Raw genomic sequence first — 15,194 nt, 5'->3', positions numbered from 1 at the left:
ATAAGGAAAGAAATTTAGAAAGAGAGAGAATGTAGATATATGGAAGGAAGGAGAGAAGGAGGTAGAGAGGGAGAGAAGTGTATAGGAGATAGAGGATGAAGGAGATAGAAGGAAGATGGAGATTAGGACAGGAGGAAGGATAAGGAAAGAAATGTAGAAAGAGAGAGAATGTAGATATATGGAAGGAAGGAGATAGCCGGGGGTGGGAGAGAAGGAGGTAGAGAGGGAGAGAAGTGAATGGGAGATAGAGGATGAAGGAGATAGAAGGGAGATGGAGATTAAGGACATAAGGAAGGATAAGGAAAGGAACGCAGGAAGAGAGAAAACGAAGATAGACGGGAATGGGGTGGAGGAGAGAGGTGGAGGAGGAGGAGGAGGAAGAGTATGAGGTTATGTGGAGGATGGAAGAGGCAGGGGAGGGAGAGAAGAGGAGGAGGGAATGAGAGAAAAAAAAAGTTATATTACTCATTAATTTTAATCTATCTGCTTTTAGTCTGTTAATTTAAGACCAGACACGTTAATTAACATAGGTATATACGATGATAGTTAGCCATTACTCTCTCTCTCTCTCTCTCTCCCCCTTACCCCCTCCCCCCCTCCTCCTCCTCCTCACCCCCCCAATAGCCCACCCCCACTCCCCCCACCCACTCCACACACCCCACATCCCCTCCACCCCCCACAATAATCCCTCTCACTTCCATCCCACTCATTCCCTCTCAGAACACGGTCCCTCCCTCATCTCCCCTCCCCCTCACCCCACCAATAACCCACTCCCACTCAGCCCACTCACCTCCTGTCAGCCGAGTGGGACCTGGAGAGGGCGGGGAGGGTGGGTGCTGACGGCGCGGGGAAGTTGGGGAGATCGGAGTCTGTAGCGGACTTCCTCGTGGTGGTGATGATGCACGCTGGGGAGGAAAGGGGAGGGAGGGGATTAGTGGGGACGGGGGAGGAAGGGGAGGTAAGGAAGGGAGGAGTTTATCGCCACTAACCCACCTCCTCCTCTCCTTTTTTTTTTTTTTTTACAGCAAAGGAGACAGCTCAAGGGCGTAAAGAAAAATATTAAAAAAAAAGCTCGCTACTTACTGCTCCTGAATAGAGGTCAAAGGAGTGTCCAAAAAAAGAGGTCAATTTCGGGAGGAGAGGTGTCCTGATACCCTCCTCTTGAAAGAGTTCAAGTCGTAGGCAGGAGGAAATACAGATGAAGAAAGATTGTTCCAGAGTTTACCAGCGTGAGGGATGAAAGAGTGAAGATGCTGGTTGACTCTTGCATAAGGGATTTGGACAGTATAGGGATGACCATGAGTAGACAGTCGTGTGCAGCGGGGCCGCGGGAGGGGAGGAGGCATGCACTTAGTAAGTTCAGAAGAGCAGTCAGCGTGGAAATATCGATAGAAGATAGAAAGAGAGGCAACATGGCGGCGGAATTTAAGAGGTAGAAGACTATCAGTATGAAGAGGAGAGCTGATGAGACGAAGAGCCTTTGACTCCACTCTGTCAAGGAGAGCTGTGTGAGTGGAGCCCCCCCACACATGAGATGCATACTCCCTTGATCAAAAATAAATAAATAAATAAATAAAAGGGAGAAAGAAGTGTGACAGAGCAAGGAGGTGTTCCCAGACGCTTCCATCCCTCACATCAACTACTTCCAAAGGCCAAAGAGAGGATCAATCGGGTCCTAATGAGTGTTTCCTTAGGTTCGTGGTACAGAAGAAGGGTCAAACCACCACCAGGGTCATGAAACTCGCCCCACGCACCCGCCCCCCGCCGCTGGAAATGCCCCAAACTCCTACGAAAGCCTTGTCAAATACATGTGTGTGCTGGAACTTCGAAATGTTTTAAAATATGACCCCAGTACCTATTCTCCCTATCCTTGTGTTGCCTGTTGTTATGCAGGTTGAAAAGGGAGGGAAAGGGGAGGAAAAGGGGATTAGTAAGGAGCCAGAAGGGGAGGAAAAGGGGGATTGGAGACAGGCAGGGAGGATAGAGGGAAAATGTGGGGTGTGTAGCGGCGCCGCACACTCACCCGGGCTGTCCGAGGTGGGCGGCAACGTGGTGTTCTCATAGGGCGGCTCCTCGTGAATATCCTCCAGCTCTCCCGCGTGGCTGGTTCCGCTGGGCCGCCTGTCCACATCCATGCCGCTAGAGGTGGAGGTGGAGCACGAGGACGAGGAGGAGGTGGAGGAGGTGATGGAGGAGGGCGAGGAGGGGGAGGGGCTGGTGGAGGGCGTAGGGGGCATGAGGGAGGCCTGGGGGGGCAGGATGGTGCGTGGCCGCGGGGTGACGGGAACGGTGGTGGTGGTTGTGGTCGTGGTGGTAGTGGTCGTGGTGGAGGTGGTGGTAGTGGTGGTAGCCTCCGGGGCATCTTCGCGGGGCAGGATGGGCGTGTAGGTGATGACCGTGACGGGGGAGGATACGGACACGGGCGGGGAGGGCGCCGTGTTGGTGGGCGGCCCCCCCAGCGGCGAGGCGGGCGTCTGCTGCTGCTGGGGAAGCCGTGGGTGGGAGGAAGGGTTGGGGCTGGCGGGGAGGGTGACGGGAACGAAGGACGGCGACGAGGCTCCGCTGCTGCCCAAGTACTGCGAGGGGAAGGGCGGCGCGGAGGGCGTGGGCGTGGTGGCGGGGGTGGGGGCGGGCGCGGGGGTCGGGGTGGTGGCGGGGGTGGAGGTGGGTGACGAGGAGGAGGAGGAGGAGAGGGAGGGGTTGGGTCCCGGCGTCCGCCCGATCTTTTTGGTGGTCCGAGGCACGATGTGTGGCACGAAGCTGGGTTTGGCGCGCAGGGGGGAGGGGGAGCCCGCCTTGCGCCCTACCCCGATGTCCTTGCCCGAGCCTGGGGGGAGGGGGAGAAGGGGGGGGTCAGTGGTGGCGAAGGAGGGGTGGGGGTGCGTGACAGTGCTGATGGTGAAGGTGGTAATGATGAAGGGGTTGTGAGCATGGTGGTGAAAAGGTGATGATGGTGGTGAAGGGGCGAGGTATTGGTGATGATGAGGGGCCAGTTTCACAGTTCCCCATGACGGGTTAGCAAGCTCCCAAACCAATACCAGAGCCTTCGAAATTTCCTTGTATAGTGTCTGGTGTTTATATTCAAGTTCACAAATTTGATGAAACTATACAGGAAAAGTCTTGTGTATTTAGTGTGGCATCGAAGACTTCCCCATTTTGGATTGTATGGGATTCTAGTTTGGTTCGGGCTGTTACGAAGACACTGTGTTGGACTGTGAAATCGGCTCTATGATATCAATGATGACTAATGATGATGATGATGATGACCCACCTGATGACGTGTTGGTGTCGATGGAGAGGTTGTTGGGGTCGAGAGTGACGATGGTGACGGTCCTGGGCGGCGTGGTGGGCGTGGTGACGAGGGTGGGCGTGGTGATGATGGTGGGCGTGGAGGTGGCCGTTCGGGGGGGCGCGGATGGCATGTCCTCGTCCTCCTCCGCCTCGCCGCCCACCTCCAATCTGAGCGGGATCACGAGGTCATCAGTCATCGCTTGAGGTCAACTTTGTGTGTGTGTGTGTGTGTGTGTGTGTTCATTTCCCAGTCATCTCCCCACTACACCCCCCCTCCCGCTTCCCCTCCACCCCATACACACCCTCTCCTTCCCCCCCCACCCCCAACATCTCTTCCCCCTACACAAACACCTTCTCTTCCCCCACACATCCTCCCCCCCTCCCCCCTACACACTCCCCCTCTTGTCTTACGTACCTGTTAGCCGGCGCCGGGGTGGAGGGCGGGCTGGGGGCGGGGCTGGCCTTCCGAGGGGGCACGGGGGGCGGGGGTATGACGTCATCCCTCCGAGACACCCTGGGGGAGGCTCCGGGGGACATGAGTGGACTTCTCGACCCCTGGGGGAGGAAGGGGGAGTGAGTCGGGGAAAGGAGGGGAGAGGAGGGGGAAATGGGGAAGGGAGGAGAGAGAGAGAGAGAGAGAGAGAGAGAGAGAGAGAGAGAGAGAGAGAGAGAGAGAGAGAGAGAGAGAGATTTTTTTCTTTCTTCCTCTCTCTTATTCACTTTTATCTCTTCATCTTCTTTCTCCTATCCATGTTTTTTTTAATTCATTTAAGTACTAATTTAGAGGAGGAGGAGGAGGAGGACCAGGAGGAAGAGGAGGACCAGGAGGAGGAGGAGGACCAGGAGGAGGAGGAGGACCAGGAGGAGGAGGAGGACCAGGAGGAGGAGGAGGAGGAGGAGGAAGAAGAAAAGGAGGAATAAAAATACAAAACTAGATTAACTGAAAAGGAAAAAAAGTTACAACAGAACATGAAGAACGCACATACATACATACATACATACATACATACATACATGGAAATGCGTATACATGCACTAGGAACAAAAAAAATACATACACAAAAAAACTAAAACAAGGAAAAACAAAAAACAGACAGGCAGGTGTACACACATGTCTGTTCTAGCATGTGTACACGGCTTCACTACGCACACATGCACACACATACACATACACATGCAAGAAAACCATTAGTACACATGCAAGTCTAAAGGGTTGCACATAACATTTGTGTGTGTGTGTGTGTGTGTGTGTGTGTGTGTGTGTGTGTGTGTGTAGAGAGAGAGAGAGAGAGAGAGAGAGAGAGAGAGAGAGAGAGAGAGAGAGAGAGAGAGAGAGAGAGAGAGAGAGAGAGAGAGAGAGACAGACAGACAGGGAAGGAAAGAAAGAACACAAGAAAAAACTAAATAAAAATCTGCCTCTAACTAATCCTTTGTGAAACCATATTGAGACTTTTTATTACAGTAAAGAAAGCAGATCGACAAAAAAAAAAAAAAAAATGAGAAGAAAGTCCCGCAAAACACTACCCGTAAAAATGAGTTTAGAAGAATGGCCCAAAGAGCGGTCAATTTCGGGAGGGGAGCCGTCTCGATACTCTCCTCTTGAAAGAAATAAGTTAATCTATGGCTCGTGAGGTGATCTAAAGAAATTAAAAAGAATGTGACAGGGAGATCTCCATATAGCTATTCCTACACGTCGCTGAAGGCATCTGAACATCCTTTTTTAACTCTAACAACAAAAATGAAGCTTGTCCTCTCGGCGAAGCTCCAGGACGCAAGTGTTACCGATGGACAGAGAAAGTGGGGAAAACCTACGATTTCGCCGCCCAAGAACACATATTTGACAAGACTTTCGTAGGAGTTGTGGGCATTTCCAGGAGTAGTTTTATGACCCTGGTGGTAGTTTGATCCTTCTTCTGTACCATGAACCCAAGAACACATATTTGACAAGGCTTTCGTAGGAGTTTTGGGCATTTCCAAGATTAGTTTCATGACCCTTCTTCTGTACCATGAACCCAAGAACACATATTTGACAAGACTTTCGTAGGAGTTGTGGGCATTTCCAGGAGTAGTTTTATGACCCTTCTTCTGTACCATGAACCCAAGAACACATATTTGACAAGGCTTTCGTAGGAGTTTTGGGCATTTCCAAGAGTAGTTTCATGACCCTTCTTCTGTACCATGAACCCAAGAACACATATTTGACAAGACTTTCGTAGGAGTTGTGGGCATTTCCAGGAGTAGTTTTATGACCCTGGTGGTAGCTTGACCCTTCTTCTGTACCATGAACCCAAGAACACATATTTGACAAGACTTTCGTAGGAGTTTTGGTCATTTCCAGGAGTAGTTTTATGACCCTGATGGCAGTTCGACCTTTCCTCTGTACCATGAACTTGAAGAAACACTCATTAGAACCCGACTGACCCCCTCTTTGACCTTTAGAAATAGATGCTGTGAGAGGTGACAATCTCTTATGATACCGACCACAGTAACGAAAGTCAGAAATCTTATAAATGGCAAGTTCAACCCAGAAGCCCCGCCCTCTCTTTCACAGCAACGGGAACTGACTGACTGATTGGGTGACCGGAGCTTGGAGTTGGGAGTGTTACCTTGGGGGACGGGAAGGGAGGGGGCAGGGGAGGGAGGGGGCAGGAGGAAGGGATTCTGGGCCAGTTTAATGCACGGTGACTGCTTCCCATAACTCCGGCACGAAATATAAATAACCTGGCTTCCGGAACCTGTTGGATAGTGGAGCGGATATATTCGGAAGGAGAGGATGAAGAAAGATAATAATGGAGAGAGAGGCAAGAAGAGAAAAAGAAGGATCTACATAGACTGATAAAAGAAAAGAAAACAATAGAAAGATGTAATGTATATTGATCCTAAATTAAACAAACAGTAAACACGAAGACCACAAACAGCAGGCCGCGGCGAGCACCGGGAGGCGAGGGTGTCCCGTCACCGCCGCCGACACTACTGCACGTAACATGTCCAGGACTCGTCAGGCGAGGGACGCGGGGCTGGGCGGGGGAGGCGTGCTTGACTTACCTTCACCCACACACGGGGCAGGCGGGGGGGGTGGGGGGAAGGGCTACGGGAGGCTTGCTCGTCCCCTCAACTAGCCTCCGCCCTTCCTCCCTTGTCCTCAACTTTCATTACAAAGAAAGTTACGTACCTGTCCGTCAGTCCGGTGCCGCCCCGTTCCCCGTTCCACCCCCAGAGGCGGGGCGGGGCGGAGTGGGCTAAGGTAACACATGATAAAAGGTTCGCCTTACCTGTGTTGCCGCGTGCTGGCGGGCCGGCGAGCCCGTGCGCGCCGCGGCGGCGTGCTCCAGGCTGCGGGGCATGGGGGGCGTCGCAGGCCCGGGGGCGTCCTGCTCCTGGGCCTCTGCGAGGAGCCGTGCGGTCTTGGGCACGGCGCCGTTGCCCAAGTCGGCACGAGGCACCTCCGGGAAGGCCGGCGCCGAGGAGAGCGGCGTGCTGTCGCCGTGCAGGTCGAGGAGCAGACTGTCGTGCCTCGGAGGCGGCTCCGGCGAGCTGTTGAGCGGGATGCTGAAACCGTAGAGAAAGTTGTCGGAGGAGGGCGTCCCGGCCCACGGCTGCTCCTGCCCGCCGAACTCTGGGCCCGGCAGGCCGGCGTCGGAGGCCCAGTCCTCGGACTGATAGTTCTTAGCGGACACCGGCAGCGGAACGGGCGACTCCGACGGGCTGTTGAGCGGGATGATGTAATCGTAGAGGATGTTGTTGGCGGAGGGCGCCCCTGTCCGCTGCTGCTTCTGCCCACAGGACTCCAGGCCAGGCTGGTCAGCGCCGGAGGCACAGTCCTCGGACTGATGGCTCTTTGCGGGCAGCGGCGGTATGGGCGGCGGCTCGTTAGGGTCTCCGTCCGGGGACCCCGCGGGCCTCACATAGATGTACTCCCCTCCAGAGGATCGCTTCTTATTCTGGGGACGCTGAGGGAGGCCAGCTACCAGCATGGGCGACGACGGGGTCCTGATGAAGGGTTTGTGGGGCGGGGTGGTGACGAGAATGCCTTCCTCGGAGCGGGGCCTGCTAGGCAGCGGCGGCGGCTCCTCGCTCTTCCTGAACGAGAACACCAAGGTGGAGGGGCGTCGCGGCAACGGCGGCGGCGTAGGGCTTTGCTGACGGAAAAGCTCACTCACTTTTTTCCTGCCCTCCCTGGACGGCAGGGGCGGCGGAGCTCCGTTGGAAGACTGGTTGTTGAGGAGCCGAGGCTGGGGCACGGGGGCCGCCTCGTCCCCGTGCAGCTCCTCGGCGCCATCGGAGGACTGACCGACTTCCGAGCTCGAGGAGTCACGCGTTTTGCCCGACGTCACCGATCCCTGCAAGCATGCACATGCACCCACGATGCCAACACATGCACCCACCACCCGCACCCCGACACCCGCTGCCTGGCAGCACCACTGCTGCAGCACTACAGGCCCGACACACCGGGCCTCGGGGCGCCGGAAGGGAGGTGGAGTGGCCAGACGCCTCGCTACAGCCACCCGAGGGTGCGTATCTGTTGCCGAGGCCGTGGCTCAGGTTCATTCTTCCAGCTCGCTCGTTAATTCTGCAAGTCGCTCCACCTCCCTTCACGACACACCGCCGGGCCGCGCCGCTGGCCTTTAAACTTACACTATCACCACACTGGTGTGACGGAGGCCGGCGGGGCAGACCCCAGGCCCTGGACACGGCCTGTGGCGGTGTGTGGAGGGAAGCCGCGCCCCGAGGCCCCCCTACTACTCCCCTAGGTCTGCTGCTGCTACCCCGCCACCAACCCCGCCACCACTACTACTACTACTACTACTGCTACTACCAATACTACTACTACTACTACTATACTACTACTACCACTACTGCTACTACCAATACTATTACTACTATTACTATACTACTACTACCACTACTGCTACTACTGCTACTACTATACCACTGCTATTACAACTACTACTACTACTACTTCTCTCAGCACTTCCACTACCACTACCACCACTACCACTACCACCACTACTAAATCTGCTACTGCTATACGGACACCTGCTGTTCCACGCTGAGGGCTGGGTCACCTACTCGAGGCTGAGGTAGTACTTATCTTTCCTTGGTCTCCCCTCCTGGCCGCGTCCTGGCAAGCTATCATGCACAAGGGTGGCTGCTACTCTACTCCCCTCCACTCCCCCACAAACACCACGCCAACAGTAAAGATCTACGGCATTCGCAAAACAACACAGGCATGACATGAAAACCAAGAGCATTCCAAAAACATATAGACACGGTAATACATATAGTCATTCTTAAGAGGTACATATATATACACAAGAAGCTGGTGTTGGTTATGAGGTCAAAATGCTGGGGTGATTATATATACCAAAAGCGGATTCATGACACGCAGGCTTCACTACACACATCAAGCAGCTGATACACATAAAGGAAAAGCGCTGGAAAGCAAAACACATAAGAAAAGCGAAGACTTTGAGCCGATTTCACAGTCCAACACAGCGTCTTCGTAACAGCCCGAACCAAACTATAGAATCCCATACAATCCAATATGGTGAGGTCTTCGATGCCACACTAAATGCACAAGACTTTTCCTGCATAGTTTCGTCAAATTTGTGAACTTAAATACAAACACCAGACACTATACAAGGACATTTCGAAGGCTCTGGTATTGGTTTGGGAGCTTACTAACCCGTCATGGGGAACTGTGAAGCTGGCCCAAAGGAACTACACCACTAAAACCAGATCTCAAACAAAGACTTTCAGAAGCTTTCGAATCACAAAATACTCAAGGCGTACAAAGTTAAGACTGGAAGCAATTAACTGCACCACTGAAATTTGCACTCAGAGTAATAGCCTTTCAGAAGCTGCCAAATCACACAAGACTCATGTATCGAAAAAGAGCTATCAGTGCCGTTAAAATGAGTGATGGGCGCGACCCGAGACAACACTGAACATATAGGCGAAGACGCAATGTGTTAGGTGTGTTTAATTATTATTTTTAAGGTGGTTTGTGTTATGTTTAAAGCGCGAAGGATACGGATGGGTGGCGGAGCATTGTGGGATGCTTGCTATCCACTGAACGAAGCGAAATATCTTAAGATCCAGTAAGCTTGATATCGCACAAAGGAGGATGTAACAAGCTTGAGGGCTCGAAATAGATGTAGGCGAGGTGAATTTGTTTTAAAATCTATGTCGCTCTGGGATGACTTTTCTCGATATCGTGTTTACTTCGTCTATTTTCTATCGTTGTTTTCTTTTTATTTTTCGTATCTCAATCTCTTCTTTATCTTGTCTATCTCGTTTATCATTGTTTGTTCTACTAAGCTTGGTATTGCAAATTCGAGGATAGCTTAGGATCCATAAAAGAAGGTGATTCAAGCTGAAGATCACGAATTTAAGGATGCTAATACAAGCTTGAGATCGCAAAAATGTGAGTCAAGCTTAAGATCGCAAATTTGAGGATCCAATAAGCTTGCTATCGTGAAAATGGAGAATCAAGCTTGAGATCGCGAAACTGGATCGTTATTCAAGCTTGAGATAGCGAAACAGGATCCTTACATAAGCTTGAGATCGCGAAAAGAGCGTCAAGCTTGAAATTGCGAAACAGGATCCTAATTTGAGCTTGAGATCGCGAAGAGGGGGAATCCAGCTTGAAATTGCAAAACACGCTACTTATTAATTCAAGCTTCAGATCGTGAAAGGAATGGATATCAAGCTTGAAATCACAAAACATGATCCTTATTCAAGCTGCAGATGGCAAAAAAGGGCAAATCAAGCTTGAAATAGCGAAACGGAATCCTTATTCAAGCTTCAGATGGCAAAAAGGGCGTCAAGCTTGAAATAGCGAAACGGGATCCTTATTCAAGCTTCAGATGACAAAAAAAGGCGAGTCAAGCTTGGAATAGCGAAATGGGATCCTTATTCAAGCTGCAGATCGCAAAAAAGGGCAAATCAAGCTTGAAATAGCGAAACGGGATCCTTATTCAAGCTTCAGATGGCAAAAAGGGCAAATCAAGCTTGAAACAGCGAAACGGAATCCTTATTCAAGCTTCAGATGGCAAAAAAAGGCGAGTCAAGCTCAGAGCGTGAAAGAGCATATATTCAGCTTATTAGTGGTAAGATACATAATGAAGCTGTATAAGTAAAAAATATGCTGGATAATAAAAAAAGAAAAGAAAAAAAAAAAAGAGGTGCACTCATTAACCTTAAAAATAAACATATGTACGGTCCAACTCTTTCAAGAGGAGGGTATCAGGACACCTCTCCTCCTGTATCTCTTCCTTTCTCTTTGCTTTACTTTTTTTTTTACTTAGAGTAGCGTAGTTTTTTTTTTTTTTTTTTTTTGCCTTTTTTTTTTTTACTTTTGTTTAAAAAAAAAAAAAAAAAAAAAAAAAAGAAAAGTTAAAATAATGGTATATTGCAAACTACTGCGTTGAAATTTACTTGTAGGTTCTTGAAAGCCGTGATAATTTGAAGAGGCGAGGCATCAGGCTTTAAAATTGTGAATAGGCCTACTACGAAATTATGATAAGTTTCGTGAATTGTGAATGTAAGAGGAATTGTGTGAGGAACTGTGAATGTATGAATGTATGCTGTATATGAGGAATTGTGTATATTAGCAATGCAGTGATGAATGTATGATGTATGGCAGTGAAATGGCGGTAGACAGAGGGTGTGCGAAGCTATTATGCTGAAGATGGTGAGAATGAGAAGAAGGTAAATGATGATAACAGAAAAAAAATACTGTAAAATTGTAAAAAAATATATTAGTTATTTTACATGGCGGTGAAATGGCGGTAGACAGAGGGCGTGCGAAGCTATTATGCTAAAGATGGTGAGAATGAGAAGAAGGTAAATGATGATAACAGAAAAAAAATACTGTAAAATCGTAAAAAAATATATTAGTTATTTTATATGGCGGTGAAATGGCGGTATGTAGAAGGCGTGCGAAGCTGATATGCTGAAAATGCTGAGACGATGAAAGATAATGATGCTTAACCCGGTAGCAGCGACGGGCCAAATTTGTGGCTTTACCGTGTAGCAGCGATGGGCCAAATTTGTGGCTTTACCGTGTAGCAGTGACGGGCCAAATTTGTGGCTTTACCGTGTAGCAGCGATAATAAATTTGTGGCTTTACCATGGGCCAAATTTGTGGCTTTACCGGTAGCAGCGACCAAATTTGTGGCTTTACCGTGTAGCAGCGACCAAATTTGTGGCTTTACTGCAGTAGCAACGGCCAAATTTGTGGATTTACCGTGTAGCAGTGACGGGCCAAATTTGTGGCTTTACCATGTAGCAGCGACGGGCCAAATTTGTGGCTTTACCATGTAGCAGCGACGGGCCAAATTTGTGGCTTTACCATGTAGCAGCGACGGGCCAAATTTGTGGCTTTACCATGTAGCAGTGACCAGCCAAATTTGTGGCTTTACCGTGTAGCAGCGACGGGCCAAATTTGTGGCTTTACCGTGTAGCAGCGACGGACCAAATTTGTGGCTTTAGCGTGTAGCAGCGATGGGCCAAATTTGTGGCTTTACCATGTAGCAGTGACGGCCAAATTTGTGGCTTTACCGTAGCAGCGACGGGCAAATTTGTAGCAGCGATGGGCCAAATTTGTGGCTTTACCGTAGCAGCGATGGGCCAAATTTGTGGCTTTACCATGTAGCAGCGACGGGATAAATTTGTGGCTTTACCATGGAGCAGCGACGGGCCAAATTTGTGGCTTTACCGTGTAGCAGCGACGGGCCAAATTTGTGGCTTTACCGTGTAGCAGTGACAGGCCAAATTTGTGGCTTAACCCGGTAGCAGCGACGGGCCAAATTTGCGGCTTTACCATGTAGCAGCGACGGGCCAAATTTGTGGCTTTACCGTGTAGCAGTGACGGGCCAAATTTGTGGCTTTACCGTGTAGCAGCGACGGGACAAATTTGTGGCTTTACCATGTACCAGCGACGGGCCAAATTTGTGGCTTTACCATGTAGCAGCGACGGGCCAAATTTGTGCCATGATATAACCCCCCCCAGAATAGATGATACATAAACTGATCACAAATGCTTTGATATATATTATGAAATGGCTTGCGCGAGTGATAATTTTCTCATTTTTCTCGCTTAGAGGGACCATTAAGAAACATGATCCCCGCAGCTACCGGGTTAAGTAAAAAAAAAAATAATGTAAATCAAAAAAACGTATTATTATATATTTTTTTTTTGTATACATGGATCTGAAATTGTGGAATGCAGAAGGTATGCGATGCTGCGTCAGGGAGAAAATAAATAAGTAGATAAATCATATGAATAAACAAGGAAATAAGTAAATAAGTGATCAGCTGACTTAAGCAAACAAACAAACAAACAAACAAAGTAAGGTGTTGAGGCTTTGAGGACTAACTGGTTGGCATGATGCACAGAGAGGCAATTTAGGTACACACACACACGCACACACACACACACACACACACACACACACACACACACACACACACACACACACACACATTCCGAAGATAATGTGGTTTTTTTAAGTGTTGTTTGAAATGTGTGTGTGTGTGTGTGTGTGTGTGTGTGTGTGTGTGTGTGTGTGTAATAATAATAATAATGATGATAATAAAAAAAATAATAACAAAAAAAAACAAAAAAACATCAAGGTATTCCTGCAAAATCAAACATCGACAACAACTGATATTTTATTGCACAAAAAATATATATAGTAATAATAATAATAATAATAATAATAATAATAATAATAATAATAATAATAATAATAATAATAGCAGTACGGGGGATGAGGGGTCGAGGGGGGGGGGGGAAGAGATGACCTTAGTAGACGCTTCCACTAAAACTGAATTAAGAAAAAGAAAAAAAAGAACGAGGCCTTGCCCGCCCGTCTTCTCTCTCTCTCTCTCTCTCTCTCTCACACACACACACACACACACACAAACAAATGATACTATAACCATGTGATTCTCTTACTAACTAAACCTACCTATCACTATTTTTCCCCTCCTATTTTAACACCTCTAACTCTCTCTCTCTCTTTCCCCTTCCTTCCTTCCTTCTCCCCTTCCTCCCAGAACGCATATGATCGGTTTAAGGACATATCTCGCAAGCTCCGCCCCTTCCCCCTCCTTCCAATGCCTGTGATTGGTGAATGCTTGTGAGAGGATGAATCTGATTGGTGGGTTGGTCGGAAGGGGCGGGGCTTACGCGAAAGGGGAGGGGTTTGACGCGAATGGGGCGGAGCTTGACGCGAAAGGGGAGGGGCTAGTTCACCAAGTTGAATAAATAGTGGAAAATAGATGATATGATTGATGTATGTATATTTTTTTTTGTTCTTGTTGTTCTTTAAGGGGATAAGGGAGGGTAAGGAAGGGAGGAAATTGTGGAGAAACGGAAATTAATGAGTAAAAAATGTATTCTATTCAATGAGGATAAAAATATGCTGTGACCTTGCCTTCAATGTACTCTCTCTCTCTCTCTCTCTCTCTCTCTCTCTCTCTCTCTCTCTCTCTCACACACACACACACGCACACACACACACACACTTAATGCTGATGACAATAATTTAATGGTTGAGTAAGAGGTTCATTATTTTTATACTCCTTTACTATTTTAGGAGTTTAAATTAATTGTTTTCATCAATATCACAGCTTGAATTAACTCTCTCTCTCTCTCTCTCTCTCTCTCTCTCTCTTACATAGGTACTTTTCAACAAACATCAGGACAGACCAATCACATTTTATTTTCTCCAAACTATATGATCAATGTGATCAAGAAATATATATATCTTCAAATATATAGAAGCAATATAAATAACCCCAGAGGCAAGAAAATAAAGAGAACAATAACAAGTCTGTACATCAAGAGAGGAGACCAAGGCGATCCTGCTAATTGTTCCCCTTGTCGTTGGTGCTCGTGTGACCCTCCCTCCCTCCCTCCCTCCCTGGCGATGCTGGCAATGGCGGAGAAATGATGCTAAATGTTATGATGATTTGTATGCCCATTAAAAACCCACCTCTCCTCTTGAAACCTAATGTAGCTCTTCCCACTCAATGTTCCACTCACCCACATCCACCACCACCGCCCACCCGTCCTTTTAACACCTATCGTTCTTTTCCCCATCATCCACCCACATTCATCCCTCTCTTTAATGCCAAACACAGCTTTCCCCAAGACCCACCAACATCCACCCATCCACCACCCAACATCCACTTCTGCTTTGCCCATCACCTATGTTAATGATTCTTTGTACGTTTCTTTGTGTGTCCGCTAACCATCCCTCGTTTTAATATCTATTGTTCCACTGCCAAACACCCACCTGCCCACCCATCAATCTCTCCCATCAACATCTATTCTCAATGATTCTTTGTACATCTACCAGCCACTCCTACCTCCCTGTACCATCCGACAAGGCTCTCCCCCGCCCACACCCACCATAACCCCCTACACCCACGAACACCTACCCACTCCCACCACACACCCGCACACAACCAGGTACTTCTAATTTCAGCGCTAACAAAACTTAATTTCCCGTCACTCATGTTCCCTTTTGCAATAGTTTTCTTTACTTCCCTCCATTAGTCACAGTCCCCTTCCTTACCCTTTTCACCTCACAGTCTGAAGAAGTTACGTTTGATTTATTTCCTCCGATAAAGTGTCAAAATAAAGGAGATTCAGTACAATTGTTCCGACTTTGATTTCAAGCTATGAGATGCACAGAGGGACCAGGAGGAAGGGATTAAAGGACTGACAACAGGAAAAGTTTGTAAATATATAAACAGAAGAAAAAACTATATCCTTGATTTTTCCCATGAGACAGATGATACTTTTTACGACCTTGATATTTACGACAAGTGATTTCTAGCTTCAGAGTAAAAAAATAAGTTAAGTAGATAATGTGATATAAAAACTT

General features: G+C 48.5%; 1 protein-coding gene and 1 long non-coding RNA gene across 7 annotated transcripts in view; one reads left to right on the top strand and one right to left on the bottom strand.

Moving 5' to 3' along the window:
- Positions 1-15,194, bottom strand: part of LOC126981254 (E3 ubiquitin-protein ligase CBL-B-A-like) — a 60,926-nt gene that overhangs the window by 1,703 nt on the left and 44,029 nt on the right. For all 6 annotated transcript variants that reach the window (XM_050832134.1, XM_050832133.1, XM_050832136.1 and 3 more), the window contains 5 exons: positions 6,564-7,631; positions 3,707-3,846; positions 3,272-3,459; positions 2,024-2,827; positions 791-905 (listed from right to left, as the gene is read on the bottom strand). In XM_050832134.1, the coding sequence (XP_050688091.1) occupies positions 791-905; positions 2,024-2,827; positions 3,272-3,459; positions 3,707-3,846; positions 6,564-7,631 (2,315 nt within the window). The remainder of the gene's footprint in view (positions 1-790; positions 906-2,023; positions 2,828-3,271; positions 3,460-3,706; positions 3,847-6,563; positions 7,632-15,194) is intronic.
- Positions 10,682-11,263, top strand: LOC126981256 (uncharacterized). Its single transcript, XR_007733861.1, has 2 exons — positions 10,682-11,004; positions 11,140-11,263. It is a non-coding gene; the product is annotated as an uncharacterized LOC126981256 (long non-coding RNA).

The sequence above is a fragment of the Eriocheir sinensis genome, chromosome 47 (genome assembly GCF_024679095.1).
Source record: "Eriocheir sinensis breed Jianghai 21 chromosome 47, ASM2467909v1, whole genome shotgun sequence".
In the NCBI taxonomy this organism is placed as follows: Eukaryota; Metazoa; Arthropoda; class Malacostraca; order Decapoda; family Varunidae; genus Eriocheir; species Eriocheir sinensis.
Note: the sequence above shows the minus strand (reverse complement) of the source record. Positions and strands in the feature narration are given on the sequence as shown.